The sequence below is a fragment of the Mchenga conophoros genome, linkage group LG16 (genome assembly GCF_057382185.1).
Source record: "Mchenga conophoros isolate Kocher_MC1m ecotype Shallow Benthic linkage group LG16, M_conophoros_male_GT1.1, whole genome shotgun sequence".
NCBI classification, from domain to species: domain Eukaryota; kingdom Metazoa; phylum Chordata; class Actinopteri; order Cichliformes; family Cichlidae; genus Mchenga; species Mchenga conophoros.
In genome coordinates this window covers 5,974,330-5,999,734 of record NC_140541.1, presented here as the reverse complement: position 1 = coordinate 5,999,734, position 25,405 = coordinate 5,974,330, and the positions used below count along the sequence as shown (strand labels likewise).

General features: G+C 39.9%; 1 protein-coding gene and 1 pseudogene across 1 annotated transcript; one reads left to right on the top strand and one right to left on the bottom strand.

The window, feature by feature from the left end:
- Nucleotides 1-260: 260 nt before the first annotated feature.
- On the bottom strand, nucleotides 261-8,255 carry LOC146556155 (Fanconi anemia group B protein-like; annotated as a pseudogene).
- Nucleotides 8,256-8,493: 238 nt separating this feature from the next.
- Nucleotides 8,494-24,216, top strand: LOC146556154 (motile sperm domain-containing protein 2-like). The gene is made up of 15 exons (XM_085249316.1): nucleotides 8,494-8,587; nucleotides 8,704-8,761; nucleotides 9,147-9,302; nucleotides 10,148-10,234; nucleotides 10,385-10,539; nucleotides 11,803-11,863; nucleotides 11,951-11,989; nucleotides 12,079-12,203; nucleotides 12,858-13,031; nucleotides 16,849-16,967; nucleotides 21,300-21,393; nucleotides 21,550-21,646; nucleotides 22,226-22,346; nucleotides 22,895-22,997; nucleotides 23,633-24,216. The coding sequence occupies exons 1-15, from the start codon at nucleotides 8,555-8,557 to the stop codon at nucleotides 23,783-23,785; spliced, it is 1,575 nt and encodes a 524-aa protein (XP_085105442.1). The 5' UTR covers nucleotides 8,494-8,554; the 3' UTR covers nucleotides 23,786-24,216.
- The last annotated feature ends 1,189 nt before the right edge of the window (nucleotides 24,217-25,405 follow it).

Genomic DNA, 25,405 nt, shown 5'->3' with positions numbered 1-25,405 from the left:
GTGATCTCTGTCTAGCATGTGGCTGCAGGCAGCAACAGACATAAAAGGCATTTTTGAACACATTAGTCTAAAAGGACATAAATAGAAAAATAAATTAAACAGAGGGCTGCATCATAAAGGTGTCATTTTAAGAATCCCACATGGTCCAATTGAAATGGGCTGAGGCTTTTATCAATAGACACTAGAAAGGCATAAATACAAAGAGGCTGTGCAGAGCGGCTAGGTTCTCATTTGTGGTAAAATGTATCTTTTTAGTCATTACACCAGACACAATAAAGAAATAAAGAGCTACTTAGAGGTGGGATTTTTAACCATGAAAACCACTGCAGCACATTAGTGGAGAAAACTGAATGTCTAAGAGTGCTGCCAAATCCCCATTAAGTTGGATTTTCGACATGCTTTGGATCAGCCTACGATACTGCCCCACATCCACCAGGGGGCTCAACTTCATATTGCTCCTCTCCAAGTCCCTCTGGCACATCGCTCTACACTTCTGGAGCCCCTCTACAGAACCTGCATCAGGGGTTTCTTTATATCCAAAGCACTTCTCCTTTAGCTTCTCTTCATCTTCTTCGCAGAGTAGTAATGAGGCATACTCTCTGAGAGACACCAGCTCTTTTTCCAGCGCTAAGGCAAACATTTTAGATGCACCCTTACCTCCAGCACCTTTGAGAGGCTGGATGGAACAGGACTCGGGGAGGTACGCCAGCAGAGAGTCCAAGAACTGGAACATCTGTAACTGGCTGCATGTGAACAAAAAAAAAAAAGGTGACATTTCACAAGTTATTACATAATTCATGTCACAATACATTTCAAGAAGTTAAGTTTGTTGAAATCTTTTTTTGTCATTTGTCAGCTGATTCACAACCAGCTGCTAGTTCAGAGTTTATTTTGGGGATTTGTAATTTTAAGTGCTCTGCTCTCCAGAGAATCTTAATCTCTTTGATATTCAGTGGTATATCATGCTGACATACATCTTAGTCAACTTCAAAGCTATTTCAGCTTTGAATCTGTTAATATAAATTGAGCAGTGGAGGCTTCTACTCGTAGAACTATGCTTTCTTTTTCTTTAAATAAAATTTAATACATCACGACAATCCCTAGTAGAAGTGGCTCAGTGCACTGAGCAGTGATATTACAGGTTGTAATATCTAGCTTTGGATAACTAGAAAAGAAAATATAAGGAATAGCAGAATAGAAAGACTAAATGTAATAGCATAGGACAGATCCTTGTGGGTAACAGATGTTCTTTCTTCTTGTTTGTTTATTTGGTCCATGCGGTACCCTTAAATTCTAAGATTTACAAGAAATACTCCTTTCAATCTCCAAATTGATAATTCAATTGTAACTATACATCTCAGAAGTCAGAAATACAGCCTTACTGGTATCAGCCATCAGAAACTTATTTACCTGGAATGGACATGGCAGCTCTCCCTGGAAAGGGGTTATCTGATGCCAGTTCAGCAGCATGAGAGCAGATGGTCCTGAAGAATTTAATAGTAGATACTGAGGGCTCACTTCTATCTTCTTACAACCCACTCTTTTTTGAATCCAGCCATTTATGTCACCTAAGCTGTATTCAGGAGAGTCTATATGGAAGACCCAGTGATCCAGCACAGTTAAAAGACTCAGGAAGTCCTCTCTAACCTCATCTGGAGAAAATAACAAAACAATTGTTAACATCTACATGTCAGGAGTAAAATCACAAGTCGCACACCTTTGTGCTTTTACCTGCTATGAGTTGGGGAGTTTTAAGCAGCTCGGTGTGCAAATTGTTCTGAATGTCTAAAGCAACTTGGCCACAGTGCAACACAACTGGTCTTTGGTTGCTCATGAAGGAAAAAGCATCTGGTGTCTGGATGTAATGGAGCATGACATGGCACTTGACACGGCCAGAGTTCAACAGAGGTGTCAGCTTGGTCACCGCAGTCACAGCCACTCTGCATGCGTTGAGATCATTGGTGCTGATGGCGTTGTGCTGCTTGCTTTTTTTGGCTGGGGGCTCTGGGAATGTGGAGGCAGAGAAGGAAGAGGAGGAGGATGATGATGGCGAGGAGCAGGCCGCAGGGAGCCAGAACACTTGGCTCTGGGTCTGGATGACTGCGGGCCTTGAGCACTGGCCCGTGTCTGTCAGGATGGATAAGCTCACATTGGTCACTGGTCTGGAACAAAAATAGCACATCACTAACAATCAGATATCACACAGATAGTGGCTATTCAGAGTGGAAATTGATATAACAGTAAAGACGATGTGTGCGTGTGTCTGTGAATTGAATGTGCGACTGCTTGTGAATTGATTATTTCCAGGCAGTGAAATTACATCAGCTGTACAAGTACACCAATCAAAACAGCAATGTGTGGGACTTAAATGGCACCTGAGACCGTCATGAAAGTAGCTTTCCTTCACATGTTCTCAAATGAAAAATCGGTAACAGGTGGATGGAGGAATCTGATAGCTTTTTGTTCCCACATAAGGAGGTTGGAAAGATATTAAAAACTTGTTGCCATGGTGACCACCTAGTCACCCTGTATCTGCCTTGTAGTGAGGGGCAATCAAAGAGGCAAAAAAAGGATCTCTATCCAGTTAGTGCTGATTATGTTTAGAGTTTCTTACTGATTTAATCGAGCGCAAAGTAATGTGATTTATTCCACATTATTTCACAGCAAACAGCAACTGTTTAAGTTCAGATAAATCTAATCAGACAGCAATGATACCGTCTGACAGCTGGACTGTGGTTCTTGTCACTTGATTAAAGCACAGAATGCCATGTTGTTTGTTGTTGCCTCTGTCTTCACCCTACACTCATGGATCCACTCAACCACACGAACAGATTATGAGTGACAAGGTATCAAGCAGATTAAGATTTCAGAGGCGTCACTACTAAATGTTTAGATAATGCGTTTCAGAACCTTGGACCTTTGTCCATCAAATAATTTTTAAAAATGTAACAAAGAAATCATGTTTACGCTGATCTGTCAGTAGTTAGTATCACTCCCACAACCATTCGGCCCTCAGTGGTGCGATGCCACAGCTTGTCAATTCGAGGTTTTGAAGACACCGCTGGGATGTCGTGAATCTTGTCATCCAAGGCCTCGTTCTTTGACTCATCATCAGAGTCCCACAGAGCAATAAGCCCTTCCTAGACGGAAAGTGCAAAGACTATAATCAGCAATGACAAGTGTGTGACAGCACTGACAGCAATAGCACTTTATGTCAGACGTTTCAATTTGAACAACAGGCATTTAGGCACAGACACAGTGGACTTTATGAATGTTATTTAAAAAGCAGACTTCAGATGCAATGATGCAGGTAAAAGAAAAAAAAAAAGGATGTAAAGTATTTGAAAATTTTCTTTGAAAAACATTTATTTTGGGGAATACACTGCATTTGTTGTGGGTGTTTGTTCGATTTAAGAGGCCAACAGTTTGTTCACTTCAACTTCCTGGAGATCATATTAAAAGAGAGGGGGAGAGAGAGGGAGAGAAAGGGAGAGCGAGAGACAGCACTCAGGTCGCATCGGGCCGTATAATGTGAGACCCTGCATCGTGACCTACAAACTTCTAACCCCTGCGATTCAATCGTACAGTTTGAGCAGGAGCTGAATAACGTGACTGAAAAAAATTGCACAGTGTATGCCGAGCTTAAGTTTAACAATTTACTCTCTCAATACACTTCAACAAAGCATGCATGATGTGTTGTTACTGTAGTACCTGCTCATGCTGTGTGAGAACAGGCTCTCTTTCTGAGACCACATCAGTAAGGGCTTTGACCGACTGCCGTAGAACGCTTTCCTTCACTGTCACTTCTCTCTGAAGCTCTTGAAGCACAGTCAATCCACTCTAAATTACAAATCATATCTGATTGACAGGGCACATTATAAATTTAACACACAGTGAGTAACTTAAATTAGGTTCACGAGGGGTCAACATCTCATACAAATACCATCATCAGGTCTTTAATTATGCAGCAAATGTGACTGCCAGTATGGATTAAATCAAATTAGCATCACAATAAACTGTGTGTAAAAAATATTTTTCTAATTTTGATATACAAAGGACGACAAATTAAAGGAAAACCCTGAACCCTTGACCCCTACAGTGACGAGATCTTGCTGCTCTGTTTTGCTATAAGGGCATTTTGCTGACACAGCTTGAGTCCAATAGTCCCTTTGGAGGGAAAGACTGCTGAAAATCAATACAATCAGTACAAAGTGGGAGTGGTCACTTCCAGGGTGACAAGACCTCCATCCACAGGGCCTGAGGGTTCACTGAACAGTTCATTATGGGTCACTTGCTAAACCAGGTAAACTTCATGAAAATACTGACTGTAAGAAATATAAAGTGGTTTTACATGTCCGAGCACAATATCAGTGTCACAAATCCAAGAGTTAGTGAAGCCTGTGAAGCCTTCAGCTGTCAGCCATCTTGGCTTTTGAAACTGAAACTAGGGGCTGGATCTGACTGTGAAACTGATGGTCACAGCACGCCCAGTAGCCAAAGAGCACACCCTGGATAATCCTCTTTTATTTCAATAATGACTGCAATTTAATCAAATTAGGGTGTTTTAAACAGCCTGAAACTACTGACTGAAGCCATAAATTCTTCAAGGTTTTTACTGAGGTCACAGGACAAGGAACTGAGGCTGTATAAAACTAGTCACCAGATGCTGGCCAAGAATGCAGGCTTAACTTTTACTGCACTTTTACCATTGATCCCTGTGTTTGCTATAATTTGCTCTTGTTAAAATCTTGTTCAGTCGTATCGTTTATCATCTGCCTTCATATTAGATTAGAGAAGCCGCCTGTTGAGCAGCTGGCTCGATGAACCTCAGAGTGAAGAACTTGTGTGCCCCATGTCTGCTTCTGCTAATCAAACCAAAAGGTCTGAGAATTAAGCCTGCTTCCTGCTGCAGACAAGTAATACAAATCTATCTATATTTCAGGAAATGTTTAAGAGGTTTACGTTTTTACATATCTAACAAGTTTTGCCTGATAAAAAAAATAAATAAATAAAAAATAAAGTGTTGAGGAACAATTTCCTTGTTTTTTTCTGTTTTATAAGATATGCCTCAACATGTTTGCCCAAAAGTAAGTAGACATTAAAAGTTCAGGTGCCAGAACCACAACCAATTTAAGTGCTAAAAGTCGTTATCAAACTGGATGAAAAATAAAAAAATTCAATTTAATAATGAAAAATGATCTGAATCATATGACATGGCTCTTGCAAACACAGTGGGATTAGCATGTGAAATAGCACTCTGAACCGCCATTATGAAAGTCACCAATTCATTTTTAAAGAATGGTATGTATATGCCTTCAGTAAAGTTTCAGAGAATTGAAGAATCAATGCATTGGTGCAATGCAGCTGTTCTGATGGCAGATGAACCTAACCCCTTATTAAGAGGCTTTATGTTGATTTTTTTCCTTTAATTTGTCACTGCTACTTTGCTAGATAACAAATGCATATAGAAATACATCCAAGTGTTACAAACCATTAGACAACACTGACTTATCACACAACACATCAGAAGTAACTCAGATGAAAAAAAAATAAAATAGAATGCTGTAACCATCATTCTCGTATGGTTAAACTAAAACATAAAGTCTTCCATTCATCAATTTGCTCATTTTCTTAAACAGTTATCCAATTCAGTTATGTATTGCTGGAGCCTATCCGAACTGTCACTGGGTGTGAAGACAGATAGATCAGCAGTCCATCACAGGGCTAACACATGATAGAGACAGACAACCATTCTCACTAGGATTCACACAAACATCTAATTTAGAATCACCAATTGACCTACAATGCATGTCACTGGCCTTGAGAGGACCCATGCAGGCACAGTGAGAACAAGCAGACTCTATACATAAAGGCGGGAGCCAGCAACTGGTTTCAAACCCAGGATTTTCTTGCTGTGAAGCGCCATTGTTAGTCACTGCACCACTGTGTGACCCCTGAAGGCAATCTATTACATACATAAACCATATGGAAAAAAGTACTGGGCCATCTACACATTACACCTACAGGAGCTGCTCGGTCTTTGAAACCCATGCCATGAAGCTCCCGGTGCACAGCGTTTATACTGGTGTTAATGCCAGAGGAGGTGTAGAGCTCTGAAGTTTTTGAGTCAGCAAATTTTAGCAATAGGCGACCCCACTAAATGTTTCCACGTTGCAATACATTTTGCAATACAGTTAGCTCTTATAGCTTACTGTAGAATATCTACTAGGGAAGAGATTTCACAAATTGACCTATTGCAATGGTGGTATCCTATAACAGTACCCTGCTCACATTCTATGAGGCCTTTAGAACCACCCCTTGTTCACCCACATGTTTGTAAAGGGAGACTGCATGGCTGAGTTCTTGATTTCATACACAAGTGAAATCAGTTGCAATGAAAAACCCTGAATTCAAAAATTAAGAGGCCAATTTGACCCAATACTTTGGACCATATAATGTATGACCATTAGCACAAAAAAAATATTACTGCAGTGCTTCTACACCTACTCTATTAATGTGTTATAAAGACTTACCTGCAGTCTTGATTCCAAAGCTTTAAGTGTAAGGAGATAGTTCTCTGGTGGAGGAGGGGATGTCTTTGGTGCTTCAGTGTCCTGGCCATGCTGAAACATGTATTTTCAGTTAGACATACTTAAAAAAAATCCTAAAACTCCTAAACTAAAAACTCCTGTAAACTAAAACATTAAGTCTTCCATTCATTCATTACATTTTTTAAACGCTTATCCAATCAAAAGTTGTGTGTTGCTGGTGCCTATCCATCACAGATAGATCGGCTTGTCACATTTGCCCCCCACGCCCCCGAAAGGGAAATTGGTGGAAATAGGAAGAAGAACATCACTCATAAGAAGAAAAATATGCTTACAGAAAATGAAACACCACAAAGGTCAGTGATGAGGAATTCTTCCAATGCTATAACTCGATCCTTAAAAACCAGCAGCATCTGGTCTGTTCCACACCCCAGGAAGTCATCCACATGGATGGAGGTGACACTTGACCAGAGGGCAGCTATCTGGAGAAGATGGTTTAACAAAGTAGACTTTATTAAAACTTTTAAAGCACAATGAGGGGTAGACAAGAGACTTGGACTGTAAAAAGATCATGAAACCTACCTGAAAAGTTTCCTTCCATATGGTGCAAACATGCCCCTCACAAAAGGATACAGCAAACAGAGAACCATATCTTCCTGTGTTAACTACCTGAATATTTTCAGGTTGCTCAAAGGGTAACTGACAAACATCTTTTACTACTCCATTCTCAAAATAAACAAGTTGCCGATTAGATGTTGCTGCAACTACATCACATTTAAGCACACCATCCACTCTGTCAGCCGCAACCACCAAGATGCACTGTGTGATGCTAATGTATAGATGAGGTAAAATCACACTGCCATCAAACACTTGTCCATCTTCAACAAAATAGCCATGGGTTTGGCTAGTGGACTCTTCTGGAAGCTTTTGCAGTCCGAGAACAAACACCTGTCCTTTATGGAGAGGGAGTTCACCTACAACACAGTGGGAGAAATGAATGGGAACCTGTCTCACTCCTTCTGCCTGCGGGGATGTATAAAGGACACCACCTTCATGCCTCCACAACACAGTTGGACCCTGGAGAATATACACAGCCCCCTTCATTTGATAAGGGAGTTTAAACTCCACACAGGGCTCCAGTCGGTTTGAAGAGCTCAGTGTGAGAAGACTGTACTGAAAACTGCTTCTTTTCTCACTCTTCTTTATCACTAAAACACATGGCGCCGTGGCTCTCTTCTGAGCGTCCGTGACGCTTTTACATTTCACAATATCCACATGAGCTAATCTTTTCCTGCTGATGACAGCCGCTCCGTCAGCTGCCTTCAGAAACGTGTTCCCTTCCCGTTCAAATGAAAGACTGCAGAATATTAACTCGCTTCCTTCGTTGTCATTTGTGCCCGGAGCCCGTTTGCAGTTAAATGAGATAGTCTTTCCACAGTGGGAGAGCCGATGGGGATTTCGATACAAATCTTCCGAGAGCACACTCTCCATCATGCAGCAGAGAAGGGTCCGTTTCCGCCTTCTGAGACCTTTAGTCTACGTTAATGTAAACTTCGAAACTGTCACTTTCATTACGGTGGTGTTACAAGTTTAAATACACGCTAATTTTACTTGTGTCAACTTTTGTTTACACCGAGGTCACACTCGAAGTAGCGCGCCAACGGTCTCTGAACGCTTCCTGTCAGACGAAATGCATTGTGGGTGAGAGTTGTAAGCGAAACAGCCATGCACCGACACGGAAGTTGAAATGTGTCGCTACCTGGAACATTTATCTAAACAGACTTGTTGTAGGAGTAGTTAGGCTTTTAACAGGTCTTAGACACAATTCAACACTCCCTCGGTTACGAACAAAGAGCCACGCGAAGAGGTGTGGCTAAACCGGTAGAGCCAACATGGCAACGACAGGGCGTCAGTTTCCCAGTTAGTTCGCACTGATTCATACAAACAACAGTCAGCTAACTCGCTTTCAGTACACGGAACTGCCAAAGACCAGTGGACAGCTCAACATGGCTGAAGTTGAGCCACACGAAGGAGAGCAGGTATCGCTGATAACCGTTATTTATTTATTTATTTATTTTTGATCACTTATTGTCATAAATGACTATACGATTAAAGCCAAAGACGACTCTAACCTGAACCAACTCTGTTTTGACAGGACCTTGAAAAGAAAATCGAGGAGACAAGGCAGAGATTCAACAATGAGTTGCTCCAAGGTAGCACAGTTATTGCGGGCAAGCTGACAATAACATATCTTGCTTTTGAATGCATTTTGGTTGCTGTCATCTAGCTTGCATACATTCAGATATTGTACATTAAATAGTTAACTGTTACTTTACGCCCTGTTGCTTAAACGTTGACCCGAATACCCAGAGCCCAGATAAGCGTTAGCTCTTTACTGCCCCGAGTAGCAGTTTAGTTTTTAGACTAATTTTAGGCTAAGCCGTCACACCATGGCCTCCTGGGGGCTTTATTTGAGTTTGCGGCACAATGTGGACATCGTGGGTCTATGAGAATTTTAAATGGGAAAGTTTAAGTCTTTGAAATTGAAACCGATTTTGAAGTTGTCATGTGATTCAGTCTGCGTGTAAATGTTTGCAGATTCAACAGAGAAGTATGACCCCAGGGACGTGGAAAGGCTTCAGACAGATGACAGTCTGGTGGAGGGCTACCTGACATGGAGGATCTATAATGTTGATGATGCCTTGAAAATGATTGATGAAAGTCTTCATTGGAGAAAAGAGTATGGGGTAAATGGTAAGGTGCTGATATGATATGCAATATGTCACAGTATAACAATGTAACCTCACTGTTGTTAATGCTTACAATTTATAGTTTCAATACTAGGAAAATATTCGATTCCCAGTGCTACATGCATATTATATTTGAGCCCCAAAAATCATAAGCCCTTCCTAAAAGTGAAAATATTGACATTACCATTTTGAGATGTCTATAAGCCCGCAGTACAAACCGCTGCTTGTCTTTGTGCTTCCCTGGCATTAGTTCAGACAGAACATCATTGTTTGGGAAACGCCAGTTTCTCCACACACCCAAGAACAATCCCCACTGTTTCTTGTGAGGAACTTTTCAGAGTAACTGTCTGTTTTTTAAATAGCAAATTCTATTTGTCAACAGTTGTTTTTAGAAAGTTTCCTTCAGTAAAGTCTACAAGGTATTCAAGGACTTCGCCTTTTTTTTTTTTTTAAGGGGGGGCTGGGGTGAATTTATATCCATTAACAGAAAATTTGCTATTTTCCATCAATTTTGGAAGTTTTAGAAAGACCTACTTTTGGGAATCTAGGTCCCTTAATAGCAAGACTTCATAATACTCTTAAAATGTGGCAAATTAGTGACCTTCTTTAAAGGACCATGCAGTGATTCAGAAATTTAGCACAGTATATTTCATACACTTTATGCTGTTTTATTTGTTAATAACTAGGGTAACACAAAATAATCAAATTAAAGATTTTCTGCGCCTTGCAGTAGTCTAAAAGATACAAGACAGATTCTTCCCTTTGCCTAAAATGTCATGTTGCATATTGTTATTCTTTGAATGAGAGCACTGGATAACAATGTAATGAGTGTCCTCATGTGTGTTTCAGACATTAATGAGAGCACTATTCCCAGATGGATGTTCGAAACTGGGGCTGTCTACCTCCATGGCTACGACAAAGAGGGCAACAAACTCTGTATGCACTTGCTCTATTAAAAGAGATTCTTCAGCTCAGCCTTTATTTGTTAGAAACGTTATCTTTCCCACTAAAAATGTTTGATCCCAATTTGAGAAAAAAAAATACAAATGAAATATGATAACTTAAAATTTGTTTCCTGTGTTTTAGTCTGGTTTAAGGTAAAGCTGCATGTCAAGGATGCAAAGACTGTCATAGACAAGAAAAAGTATGTTGCCTTTTGGCTGGAGAGGTATGCAAAGAAGGAACCTGGGATGCCTCTAACCGTTGTGTTTGACATGACGGACTCTGGCCTCAGCAATGTAGTAAGTCCATAAAGTTATTTTTAAGAGGAAGTCTTTTGTGTTTAAATAATTTACAGTTCGTGCTCTAGTCTAATCCAGGTCTTCAAAACTCACATTATGTTTTCAGTCTTTTCCTCTAAGGTATAAGTCTGTTGCTTTCCTGTTACTGTCACTGCAATGTTGTTTACCTTCCTCATACTTCTTGCTTCTTGAGCTGTGGACTTGCAGGGGCTGATACTCCTCAATGGTATTACACGTTAGAGATTAAAGTAACCTTTAAATCCTGATGGTCAGCTCGAGCGGGCCGTCTAATCCTTAGGCTCGCTGTGTCACAGGCATTGGCTCCTTGATGGAGGGCTCTGTCAGCGAGTTTATTTCATTGGCTTGGCTCTCTCCTAGAAAAATTGCTCAATTAAAGACGAATAAACCAACACAAACAAGGCAAAAAGAATATATAGCTATGCAGCTCCTGTATAAAATGAGTAGATTAGATGATCAGTTTGGAAAGCAGCTTTATTGAGGCCCGTTGAACCACAGTATGAGCCAGCGCAAAGCTAGCCAGTATGATCTCATTATGGGTTGGGAGTGAATTTCCTGCATAGCAATGAGGCTTCTAGCCAATTGTAAAGCTGAGCCGCGATATAGGGGTTATTACTATTGACGTATTTGCTGTTTGTCTGATAATTTAAATTATCATAAAACAATGAGGTTAAGATTTTTCATATTTATCTAAAATTGTTTAAAACGTGACTGAACATTTGACTTGGAGATTAAAATTTGTGCCTGTCTAAGGGGCTTTAATCAGAAGCCCTTTTATTATTTATGTTGAGAAAATGCACTGTAATCTGAGCCATTTGGGAGCTCTTTTTACGTAACTTGATTTTAGCAGGATTGCAGGATTGTGTAATTAAGGCATTGTGTAATGATAAAAGTTGAGGGTTAAATGTGCGTGTTACCATTAAGTAATGGCAAAATGGCATAAAAAAGCTAGATGGAAAAGATTCAATTTTTGTGAAAAAAAATATTGCCGTTCAGAAATGGAGAAAAAACGTGCTTAAGACTTTCTCTGACAATGGTTGACAGAGGCTGAGCAGGGGATCACTCAGAAGGGGAGCATGCAATGAATTTCCATATAATATTAAGTGGGTCGCTTCAGATGTAGAGGCTGTTAAGAGAGGGAAAAAAAATTTCCCCAGCAAAAGGGGTTTGTTGATGCATATTTTATTTTTTAAGCCTTTTGTGTGGTATTAATCACAAATTTCTTTCTTCCACTTTGTGTTTCAGGACATGGAGTTTGTGAAGTACATCATTAATTGCTTCAAAGTATATTATCCAAAGTTTTTATGTAAGTTACAAAAGTCATGTAAGTCATCTGGATCTTTTGAAACATTATTCTTACTAACTTGTTCCTTTTTTTTTTTAATCATTTCAGCCAAAATGATAATAGTGGATATGCCTTGGATTCTGAATGGTAAGACTGTGGCTTCCAAATTTCAAGCAGTCCTTACTAGTTTTTACGATTCTGACGTCTCAACAATAAAACATTTGTGTCTGCTACAGCTGCGTGGAAGATTGTGAAGTCGTGGTTGGGTCCAGAGGCAATCAGCAAACTTAGGTTTGCATCCAAATCTGAGGTCCAGACATACATAGGCCCCGAGTACTTGCCACCTCACATGGGTGGAACGGTATGTTATGGCTTTTTAAAATGGTTTTAAATTATGCGTTAATTAGTTTAACAAAAGATGCATTAGCAATGGAATGGTCAATACTCCAGTGGGATTATAGTGTGATAAATATTAAAAACTGGGGTAGGCCACATGGTTTGGGTGTGATTTAGCAAAAGAAAATCCATAATAATCTTTCAGCAGGTTGTAATTCAAGTCGTCTGAGAGGGAATTAGAGTCTTCTACCCCCTCTGGGCTCTGATTTTAGGCTTTAGAAAATCTAACATGTGATGGGAAACTTCACGAGTCACAAGTCCTTTTCAGAGCAGATCAGATGAATGCTACCATTTTGTATAGAATCTAAAAAGACCTATTAGAAAGTAACAGTGGAACATGTTAAGTGGACCATGATGTAGAAGATTAGGATTCAAATGCAGTGTGAAGTGTTAAGGTCAACACTGGGTTAAATGTTGTTTTTTTTCCCTTCTGTATCTGCATTAGTTTTCTTGCCAGTGATGAAGAAATCTAACTTTTTTAAATATTAAACACAAGTTTAGTTACTTTGCTTCTTTGTTTACATAACCAAAATCATATTTACTGATTAATCTGTTAGAAAAAGTGTTACTCTTTAATAACCATGCATGTGGTGACCTAACCTATTTGGCTATGTTCTAGGATTCCTTCAAGTATAGTTACCCACCTCTTCCTGACGATGACTTCCAAACACCCATCTGTGACAACGGGCCCATTGTTAGTGATGATGACAGGGAGAGCAAAGAAGGTGACTTGGATGTTAAAGATGCCCTTGAGTCCAGCTTCACTTCAGATGTTGTAGTAAAGCCCAAAAAGGTACATTTTCTTTCCATTTTAGTTATTAATATACTTTTTTTAACAAAGGAAAAAAAATAGTGGATAAAAATAATTTCAACTTTGTACACAATTTAATTACACAACAGTATAAAGTAAAACTGCTCCCTGGGTGTTGTGCAAGTCTGTACTTTGGCACTCAACACTTAGTATATGTGTAGTTAGTTTGATCGCATCTGATTGCCTATAAATAAATGTGATCTTTAATGCTGATGCTAATATAATTGGCAGGATTAGTGTTTCTGTTGTTATTAGAGTAGCTGCTCTCAAGTTCAATTCAATTGAATTTTATTTACAGTGCCAAATCCCAACAACAGTCGCCTCAAGGTGCTTTATATTGTAAGATAGCCCCTACAATAATACGTACGCGATGTCAGCTGAGACTGAGTTCTGAACATTTTTTAGATTTGGGTAGTGAAGCATTCTGCTTCTAGGGAGATTAGGTGAGGTTTGGTCACTGATTATTTCATCCTGTGCCTTCTTTCACTCAGTTTCTTTAAACTGCACACAAGGTAACAACATGTAATTGGGTTCCTTTCCAGCAGGTAATGGTTCTGATTTTTGTAAACATTGAGCTGCTACCTATTGCCTCTGTGAAGGTGACTTGTAATGTAATTGGCAGCAGGCATATCCAAAGCTCTTGCATCACAGATGGACCACTCAAACTCAAACTCAGCAGTCTTTGTCAACCACACAAGGAACTAAAAGATTGTTGAGTTTGTTGCTTAAGCCACTCCATGCTGGAACTGGATTCCTTCTCCCTGGCAGGATGGAGCACCATCGCTGAAATGCCCCAAAGACTGAATGTGTTGGAGCCCTCATCACCTCCCTCTCCCTCTTGTACAGCACCTTTTGCAAATGAGTGTTAAGTCCACCCTTCCAAGTCAACCTTGCTTATTTTCAAGTGAGCAGCATGCAAAAAGTGCCTGGCTGGAAGAAGATGGGATGTTATCAAAGGGATTACTTTAGCATATACTCATTATCTGAAAGCGCCTGTTAAAGAAAGTTGCACTTACATTGTATTAGTGTGTTTTAATAAATACCACACTGGTTTAGATTTTCAGAGCTGGGATATACACATCAGACAGTCATTTCCAGTCACAAGTTTGATGCTTTTTAATGTCCTTAGTGTAACAAGTGAGATCACCTCAAACTCTCAGCCATTGTTTTGACTAGAGATGCCTAAACTTCACATAATCAAAACGTGCACAGATCCCATGAATTGCGTAATGTTATTTCCCAAACGTTGGTATTGTACTGCAGGCCTCTGAGGTGGCCGGTTTCATATCAAAACATTTGCGTCAGCTCTGTGGAAAAGTTGAAGATATTTTTGAGGCTTGCCTGACAAAGTAAAGTTACACAATCACTCTGAGATGACACTTTACACACACGGAGGAAATATCTGAATATGGCTTCTTAGGTGTTGTGAATATTCAGGGTGAGAGAGTAGTGGTTCCACTTTGACAGGTAATTTGTTGTAATGGTAATTAAAAATTCATGTAAGCTGTTGTTAAGCATAATTTTGACACTCGCCTAAGGTTGCAGACCCCATTAGAAATTAAGTCTGCAAACGTTATTCACCATCGCTCCCTTTTGAGCCTCGGGCATCTTTATTCAAGGTTTGCATATTATCCACAGCACCTGCATAATAACCACTTAGCACTTATTTTTGTGTTGCTTTATTATCCTGTTGGAAAAAGACCAAATTGGGTAGATAAAGGAAGCACAATAGAATAAAAGCAAAGCACTTGAATGGGATCAGAAGTGGACAATGTTAAGATGAGAGCTTGTGCATCAGCAGGTTGCTCAGTAGGGTTCATCATGTTTTCAATTCTGCTACACCTGATTTCTGGTAGTCCATACTATGAGTGAATCACTGTGTTTTTACAGTTGGAAACTCTTGGAATTTCAAGCCCGTCTGAGCGCATTCCTTAGTGCTTGTGCAGACGTTTCTGCTCCTCAACCATCTTGTGTCACTATACAAGACTGTTCCTCCATCAGCACCATGCACCTCAACCTGCATTCTTCTGGATACCAGTAATCACTAGCACAACTTTTTGGCCTCAGAAAGCTAATTGAGTTTCTTTCTGTTTTGAAACAAGGGCTGGATGTGGTAAGGAAGTGTAGGATTTCGCCTACACAAGGAGCTCAATGTCCGGAAGATTTCTGCAGGCTGGAAAGGCAGGTGTACTCACGTGGGTCGAATTATTGTGAGTGCACCTCCCTCACAGTCTCCTGATGTCATCACCACCCCTGGACATGTTCATCCCTTGACCTGTCCTGGACCTTACATTTCGATTTGACCCTCCGTTTGAAAGCATAACATTTCTGACCTTGTTATCAAGGCATGTCAGCTTAATAATGAGAAGCTTATCATTTGCACTATGTCCTGTAAACGCCGAACCAAGTGGGACAGTCATTTCACAGTTTAATTAGCTGTGGAGAAAGCGTAGCACACTCACTGCTGATCATTAGCAGTTTCACATTATTTGTATCTTCTCAGTTGAAAAAACTGCCAAGGTAATTACTGTTATATTACAGTAGACCAACTTATTAACCCATAGCACTAAATCTTTAATCCTGCCTGCCTTTGAGGCAGCTTTTCACAAAAGCCGTCTGTGTCTTGTCCTCTAACACTATCTCTTTTTAAGTTTGTTATTTAGCATTGCTAATCACACAGAGAATCTTATTTTGTGCCTTGATATGAACTGTTTCACCAAAAAACACTCCGATCAGCTCTTACTTTATTATATTTGTCAGTCCCTTCTGTGCCTTACAAAATGTGTAGAAATCACATATTTCTGTAATTTTAGTTTAATTCCTTGTACCCAGCTATGGCAGTGTATTCCTTTTAAATGTAATTTTCAAAATTAATTACCTTTTGTTTCTTTTTAACAAGTAATGAGATTTTGTATGAGTATGGATCTAGTAGAAATAATGCCAATGATATTATCACTAAAATAACTGTTAAACACTATCTGTATGAGACAGTAAAACATTTCACTTTTTAATTCAAACTTGATTATGTTTTACATTTTTCTACTCGCATTTCATTTTGTTAAGCTTGCTCTTTAAATGGATAAATAAATTGAGACATTTCATCAGCGGTTGATGTCTTCATTCTGGCAGTTGCATGATGGTCAGCCATGAAATTAAGCTCCCTTCCTCTCTGAGTCACAGAAAATACTGTCACGTGTAGAGTCTGCTCACTTTTGCCCCTGCCCACCTTCCTTTCCCCCCTCGATTCCTCACCTGCTGTGCTTGCTGCACAAACTGTTTTACACACCATGAAGCATCCATTTCCCGAACTGACCTACTTTAAAATAACTACCATTTATGCAGCCATTTTGAAACGTCTATCCTGTCAGCTGGTGTGTGGTCTTGAGATTTGTGTGAATAATTTGGGTCGAAGTTTAAGCAATTTGCTGACGTTATGAGCTGTATATGAGTCATCTTGTGACTCCTCAGTTACTTTCGTTTGTTTTGTTTTGTCAGAAGTCACAAGTTTGTGGATCACTTTTGGTTCCTCATCTTCATGGACATGCTAATTGTGGTTGTGTGTTCCCTCTGGAGGCTAAGTGGAACGACGGTCAGGGATCATCATAGGAATTTCCCATGCAAAATTATATGGAGCATTTAAAAAAAACTATTCATCAATGCCAGTACATGAATCCAATGACGGCTTTCTCTGTATGAATGCCAAAGGTCACATATTTCATTTTTAGGGGAAAAAAAACAGATAATGGTCACATGACAAAAATTGTGTGTCTCTCTAATCAAATGCTTTTTGTTCTTTCAGGTAAATTTTCTGGAACAAAGTTTGAGGTCAGAGGACAACGATAAAGGAGATGCAAGCGCCAGGACCAAAGGTGCCAGGAAGCCGCTGACCACCTTCAAAGGTTCTCTGTTAGATGTTAGGTAGGTTATAGCTCATCAAGATTGCATTAGTTTGGACACCTAAATTTAAGGTGGTGGTGGTCAGAGGGCCCGGTGGCGCCAGTGTCCGGCAGCCTCGCCTCTGTCAGTGCGCCCCAGGGCAGCTGTGGCTACAATGTAGCTTGCCATCGCCAGTGTGTGAATGTGTGTGTGAATCGGTGAATGACTGAATGTAGTGTAAAGCGCTTTGGGGTCCTTAGGGACTAGAAAAGCGTTATACAAATGCAGGCCATTTACCATTTAAGAGTTCCCATAACTTTGTCACAGGCAGGCGACATCTGCTGTTTTTTCCCTTTGTATTCTAATACTACACTGTTCAAGACCATACAACATGTGAGATAAAACCCCAACAAGACGACCCCTTATGAGCAGCCACTTGGCTTTTGCGCTTATACTACAACTGCCATGCTCTGCTGCTGCTTTTCGTCCCTCACTCTCCCTCTGCGTGATGCGCACATGATCACTGGTGCGCTCATTTGGGTGCGCTTGGTTCTTGCCTCTAGACATCATGAGGCCGAGTCAGCAGGGAATTTGCACAACGCCCATCTCTCTTTGCGAAGAACCAACAGAAGTCACCCATCATGCTTGTATTCAGGTTTCCATGATATTGTTCGTTCAAAATGTTTTCACACGCTCAAAGCCAAATTTGGTAGAAAAAAGTCGATATGAACATGTAGAAAGTGTATTTTCAGTGGCAATATAGCACCTGCTTTCAGATTAGGAATCACCAAATAAAATTCGTTAAAATACAGGTAACAGAATCCCAGTAGCTAAGTGCTTGCTGAGCAGTGTAATAGTAATGACAGAACAATTGCAGCCATTTAGTTGTAGATCATTTCATGTTCAAACTAGCTTTTTGCAAACACACCTTAAGGGAGTAACCATGAAGTCTTGCAGACTGACAAGTAACTGATGGGTTGGAAAGCTTTTTGAATGTCACTCTGCATCATCAGTGTTGTGGACTACATGGCGAGATCATATTCAGGGAACAGCCATCGGGTCATGCAGCACTGTAATGCTTTTTATGTGTTTACATTTACTGAATGTATCACACAAAGCTCATGGGAAAAACCTAACATAGAACTAATATTCTATGTTCTAATATTTTTATTAAAAAATGATGTGCCTCAGCAGCTCCTCCTTTCTTTGGTACCCTAATGAAGATCACCTGTCAGACAGGCCTTTAGAGCCCTGCAGCGCTTCCTTTTTCTTTTTTGATGAATAATACCATAATTATTGGTATTATGTCTTGGAGGGGGTTACTACTATGGGAATTCCACTATCAGCTACTTTTAAATGGACCTAATGAACTACTAAATTTCATTGAGTAGGATACTGTCCAGCAATGGAGCATCCCCACATTCATGTGCTAATAGGCATTCCTGTTTCCATGGTTAACATTTCTGCAGAAATACAGTCCCGATCAAAAGTTTAAGACCACTTGAAAAATGGCAAGAAATCATGTTTTGCATGGTTGGATCTTAAGTAGCGCTTCAAAATGCAACAACAGTGTTGTCCTGTTGAAAAACCCAGTTGTTACCACACAGATGAGGGCCCTCAGTCACCCGACAGAAAATGACAATGAATCCACATTTTTGCACAGATTTGGCCTTTTAAAGGCATGTGGTCCTAAACTTAAGTGTTGTTTTCAATAAATTGGATGCTCAAAAAATGTTTTGTCTCACTCATATTTCTTCTGGTTGCATGTTGAAGCTCTACTTGGAACCTTGTTCAGATCCAACCATGCAAAATAGCATTTTTTTTGTCATTTTTCAAGTGGTCTTAAACTTGATCAGGACTATATATATATACATATACATATATTGCTTTTGCAGATTCCTTCCCTTTGTTACGGTAATACTAGATATATTTTTTGTAATTTTGTAAATCATGCTAAATTCCCACCTCTGCTATCACAAACTCCACACCACACCAGAGTATACCAATATGGACCAATATTAATTCTATTTGTTTACTCTGGACCACGATTCAATTGCAGTTTCACACAAGCTAAACTAAAAATATACTAGCTTTAGAAATGAACCTCACCCTAAACAAACACGTAAAACATTCTTGGGGTCTGATCTGCACCTAGCATACTCTGCTTCTCTGCAGGTGCACCCAGCCTAGTTGTTTAAGCTGCTTCAGAATTTGCTTGGCCTTCTTCCCTGCAGCCTGAAAAAAAAAACTGCACTAACCGGGCAAACATGCCAGAATCAGTTTTAACTGCAAACAGCAAAGGTTGGCTGTGAATGCATCAGTCTAGCTGATGTGGACCTGGGTTGAATACACAGACCAGCCAGCTTCTTTGTTCTGCAACGACAACTCTATTGTGTTTGGGAGACCTAAAGCCAGAAGTGTTATCTGGTCACCAAAAGGTAACTGGTTTGATGTTCTACACAGTTTACATGGGTTCATCTATGAGTCTGTCCCATGTTTCCAATATTTCTGCCAATTCCCTTTGGGTAAGACATGCCAAAGCTTGTTCAGGACCCTTACATCAAGGAAGATTTGCTGTAATATACGTGTAACTAGGTATAACCAGTTGACTCGCACGTCTATGTCTTGAAGAGCCATATGCAAAAAGATTAACTGCATCTGAAGTCATTATTGATGTTTTGTACCTTTATAGCTCAACTGATCTGTTCAAACAGAGGCAGGAATTAAGGATGCTGACAGTCAATTGCTCATTGACTAGAGATGAATTGGTGTTATGCTAATTAGTAAGAAACACTTCAAGAAAGGTGTGCTAGTCCCCCTCCTACACATTGTCAAACAGAACATATATTTTAATTGAACCTTCATTAAATTGCAAATTGATTGCTGAGTTCAGAAGATATGCATTTCAGTATGGAGTACAACAATCCCATAATGATCTGGTTGTTTCGTGGGTAAATATTTTGCGTATATAATGTGTACTCTTCATGTACTCTTCATTTTCATGAATAATGTCTGTTGATTTCTGTGTTTACAAAGCTAAAGCTTTGATGTGAGGATTTTGACAGCTCTGGGCTGTGAATTATACTGATAAACAGATTAAAATGAGCCTTAAATGCAATTATGTTTGGGAGTTGTGTTAGCCTTCATTCGAGACTGGGGGCTTTAGGAGAGAGTAGGGGTCTTTGATCTTGTGTTTGCCAGAGGTTTGCAGAGCCCAAAGACTCACTTTGAGATCAAGCATGCTTTACTCTTTTTTTTTTTCTCTTTTTTTTTTTCTTTTTCCCTACCATAAGGGACATGGAAAAGGAAAAAAAGGGAAAAAAATCTTTGTTCTTAGCGGTCTTAGTTCATAAAACAGCCAAGCTGCATCATTGAGAAGCTTTATACATGCATAGCAGATAATATGATCCCGCTGTAATAAGTATGCAATGTGCACCAAGGCCAAATTCATCAAATCGCATGCTGCATGTATATATATATATATCACCAAGTTAGACTGTGTGAGCTAACGACAAGCAAAGCATACGTGACCCCTTACAGGTTTCCTATGGCTCGTTCCTTCCTTTGCAACGTTATACAAATCTCACTAAATCAAATGCTAGAAGGGATTCATTTTATTTCATATTTTTTAATCCAAGTCATAATATCAGGAGGTCTCCCTCTAGTAAGATGGACAGCTTGATTCCGGATACTAAGTTAGATTGCTTTATTTTAAATATATTTTCCTGTAGCAGTAACATCAGTGTTCTTGATTTTGTAGCTTGCCATCACCAGTGTGTGAATGTGTGTGTGAATGGGTGGATGACAGGTTGTGTAAAGCGCTTTGGGGTCCTTAGGGACTAGAAAAAAGCGCTATACAAATACAGGCCATTTACCATTTGATATTCTGGTACACAACAGACTTTGGAAAAACAACCCATGCTGAAGTCTCCTCCTTATAACTTACAAAACAGCCGGATTTTGCCCTGCAGCTAAGCTTGTTGAACAAGTCATAAAACTTTCAAAAGGGCTGTAGCAGAGCGCCGGTAACATAACTTGTTTAGGTTGGCTAAAGAGGACAGTAAACAAGTAAAGGTTGGTTTAGATGTACCATGCTCGTTCAGTACCACAGTGTTCTGTTATTATGTTTCCTTTTTTAATTCAATGATAAAATTGTTAACAATTAATTACAGTGAATTAAAGAAGCAGATTCTTCATTCAGTTAAATAAAATCCTGGAAAAGGTAATTTGTTAGAGGTTTCCATTGTCAAAACATTTGGCTACATTTTTAATAAAAAAGAATAAAATTGTGTCTCAGGTTTCCACCTATGTAGCAGTCTAATGTAGTTCCTGCTACACTCTGAGGTTTTTTTTACTCTTTATCTCTCTGTTCAGCCCTGCAGAGGAGCTCAGCTTTGGTTCTGGAGAGACTGAAAAGAAAAGCTTAATTATCCTGAACAATGTGGTCAAAAATCAGGTGGCCTTTAAGGTGAGTCTGAAAGCATGTGGCACTTGCTACAGTTAATTCATGCACCAGTTCCCTTTGATCTCACAGTTCACAGACTAACTATTGCGTTTATGTATTCAATAAATTGAGGAGACAGAAAAAAAAGCATTGTTAAATGTTCCTCTAATGTCTTCACAGGTGCGGACCACGGCGCCCGACAAGTATAGAGTGAAGCCGAGCAGCAGCTGCTGTGAGCCAGGAGCTTCAGTAGACATAGTTGTGTCACTGCATGGAGGTATTGCACTTAAGCTCTGCACTCTTCTCACAGCAGATGTTTCTAAATGCTGAACCTCAGAATAATCAAGAGGTTCAGTGTATTACCTTCCTAAAGTGCAGGCAGCCACTTTCTCCTGCCTGACATGCATATTTCAAGACTGATAAAAGAATCATCTCTACAAAACAAACCATCAGACAACTGACAGTGCTGCGTGAGTTGAAACAGCTTGTGCCCTTCAAGCACCGAAATGTCAGCTGTAGGTTATGATGTGCTGAACATAGCTCGCTCAGAGGAACCAGTGCAGCTTATTTTGGGTTACTTTTTTTCCCAGCTTTTATGCTGTGGTGGGGGGTTTCTTCTCCCCAAAACTGTCACATCTAACACTGGCTTCTGTGAACATAGTCCTTCTGTTTCTGTGTCTGAACCAAATCAGTCAGCTGCACTAGTTTTGTTGTTGATTTTAAGAGCAATTTAAATTTTTTTTTTGCATTTTCTGAAACAAAAATCGAATTATTCAGTTTTCAACAGCTGTCTCGGTGAGTTGTGCTTACGTTAATGTTTTTGTTTTTTTGTTTTTCTCTGCCTGATTTTGTGCAGGTTCTCAGGCCTCTCCACAGGACAGGTTTCTGATTATGGCTGCAGAGATGGAAAATGCTGGATCACAAGATCTTTCACAGTTCTGGAAAGAAGTACCGAAAACCAAAATCATGGAACACAGGTCTGCAGTGACGTGTTGGCCACACGTAATGCCAAGCTTTTACTTTGGCATGCCTCCCAAGTATATTTGGCAGCTTATTTTAGATTCTGTGCTCGTTTAATTCGCTGAGAGAAAGAAGAAATCCTTGTCTGACTTATTTTTTTCTAGTTAATTCACAACTAACCTGCTAGTCCCAGCCCTTCCTGTCTCATTTTCACTACCAGCTGTTTCACTTGCCAGTTTGCTAATGTAACAGCCTCAATATCATTCAGCTGCTTCCCTAAAGTGGATCCTATCCCAAAGGTGGTGGAAGTGGAACTCCACCTACTTACACTGCAGCTGGATATCAGCTTTGAGCTGTAGGGCCAGTTAAGTTGAAAACTAGTTTGTGTGCTATTGTGACGAGCTCAAAAAGGGTATAGCGCAGAACAAGGATTACAGCTGCTAACTGAAGTCTAAAATGATGGAAATAAATGAAGATGGACTATGTTTCTGCCACACAGTACTCCTGTGGACCAATGATTGCATCCTCCTGATATCCTACACTAATTAGATTGTCTTTCCTACAGATTGCGCTGTCATGTTCTGGAGAGTGCTAAACCAGCAATTAAATCTTTTAAGGATAACCCAATGGAGACTATGCCAATCGAGCAGCAGGAGTTAAATATAGCGGTGAGTTTTGGTGTAAAAAATAAATAAATACAGAAATCTTGGTCAGTTTTTAGACTTTTCAGACTCTGGCTCCATTGGTAACCATCTAATGAATATACATCCCTGTCACATGGCAATCAACAGTATCTTTCAAGTTTAACGTGGGAACAGTTAACTGTTAGTTTGCTAACAGTGCCTGTATTTTGTTGGCATTTCTTGGTCTTTGGTCGCCACATGTCTACCTGTGTGTACACCACTTAAGCAACAGACACTCATCCATCCATCCATTTATTCAGTTCAGCACAGGCTGGAGTAGGATGAAAAGTTGGGTAAATCCACTACAGGTCTCCAGTTCATCACACAAATGACTAACACAGAGAGACAGACAACTATTCATGCTACATTCATACCTACAGCAAATTTAGAATCACCCTTAACATGCATGCTCTTGGACTATGGGAGGAAGTTGGAATCCCCACGCAGACACATGGAGAACATGCTGACTTCATTTTCTAAAATTTTTCTGTCAGCAAAGAGAGGTTCTTACCGTAACAGTTAGCTGTTCCTGTTTTCCCTGCACACATGTTTCCACGACCTGTTTGAAAAACACTTTAGAAGCATAAACGAGGTCATTCAACCAGTTTTTGTCTCACCAGCTAATGCGAGTCACAGCCTGCACCTCACGGCTGGAGCAGAAGCTGGACAACACCCTGTGGTTGCAGAAGGTTCTCATTGTGTTGGTGGTAGTCCTCGTGATGCTAAACCTGCTGTGTCTCCACCTGCTGGGAACAGCTCAGCAGCCATCTTGATGTGCAACGGCACCCCATCAGCTGTTTCTGTAAATTCCTGATACACAGTTCCAGCGGGGCCGCGTTTGAACTTCCTGATTGGCGGTCATCTGATGTTTTCCCGCCCTTTCCACAAGCTGCTATCATGGAGAGTCAGCAGGGCTGACTTTAGGACATGTGAGTTGTTGTGGAGTAAGACTAAATGAAGAGATTCTCTTTTTCTGACACAGTCAGATTCAATGATGTGACATCAGTTCCTTGGTGTTTTTTTGTTGGTTTTTTTTGTTTTTGCTTTTTAATATTGCTCATGGAAAAATGTAATTTACTCAAATTAATTGCAACAGTCACAATATGTAGAAAGTATTAGTTATTTTTTCAAACACGTTGTATAATTTTTTACATGATATAAATATAAACAAAATAAACACCTTTGGTCACCTTATCTAATTTCATTTGACATCAAAAGGCTTTTGTCTTTGTGATCAGTTCAGGTAAAAATAAGAGGAAAAAAATGAACTTGTGGAGTTCAAAACGCCAGCATTTGATCAAATATAGATGTTTTGGCTACTTAGCAGCCTTGTTTTGCATAAATATTCAAGCTCCCGAGCACCCTCATTAGTACAGAGGTGCTTAATTGAAAACATCGCAACATATGACCTCACTAAACTTCTCCACACTCCGAGCAAGGAGCCACAAGAGATCTCTGTCTACACTATCTCCTCAATTTGTTTTAATTACCCCAACACTGAACTAAACTAAAATTACCAAAGCAATTACTGGCGAGTGCAAGGACACGGCACAACCCACTTGTAGCTTAGTGGGAAGCGCTGATATCTATAACAAGATCCAGCTCGGAGCAATCAGGATGTGAGCCGCGGCGCGAGGAGTGATCGCGGTTTGCTTATTAGATGTGTGCACATAAGGGCTGCCTGGCTTTAACAACTTGCAGTTTGTTCACAGTCAGTGGTAGCTGCTTACATTTTAGGGGTGATTAGAATTCTTCATGCATTAATGAGTAAACTAATCCTGCTTTCATTATGAATACTGGGCAGCTTTCACATGCCACAAAATATTTATTTATTTATTTTGTTTCCCTGCACATGGCATCGTGTTTTGTCATCTCTAGCTTTTAATATTTTAGAGGTAACTCTAAATATGCTGTCTTTCTTTAAGTGAAAGCTTCGTGTATGCGCTTTCTAGAAGGTATAGGATAGCTTTAAGTGAATGTGCATTGGATGTAAAACTTGCATCCTTGCTAGGAAGTGCATTCTGCACTATTTGGGTAAAAAGTGCCAATGCACTTTAAAAAAAAATGGATAGAGGTTAATGGAGTGTGTGCCTCTAGAGGGGAAAAAAGTAAAAGCTTTGGTATCACACATAGCTTGGTTGATTTTTGGAGTGCATCTGAGTGCCATGCAGCACGTGACTGAACTCTGAAATATTTCAGAAGAATAGCAGAGAGTCCAAAAACAGCCAGGATGACTGGAGTGGGAAATTATTCAAGTGGTCATATGACGGTGATTCCCAGACAGACTTGCCTCATCTGATTTTCGAGATATCACTAATTGCAAGCTGTGGATATTGTACGTCTTTTTTTTCCAGCAGCTGCAGAAGACAGAAACTCCTCCGTAGCATTGATTT

Bases quoted from the DNA above. Each gene is read 5' to 3' on its own strand.
- LOC146556154 (XM_085249316.1), top strand. From the start codon at position 8,555: ATGGCTGAAGTTGAGCCACACGAAGGAGAGCAG. The intron at 16,968-21,299 runs GTAGGTTATAGC...CTCTCTGTTCAG, and splicing joins GGTTCTCTGTTAGATGTTAG to CCCTGCAGAGGAGCTCAGCT. The intron at 22,347-22,894 runs GTCTGCAGTGAC...TCTTTCCTACAG, and splicing joins ACCAAAATCATGGAACACAG to ATTGCGCTGTCATGTTCTGG.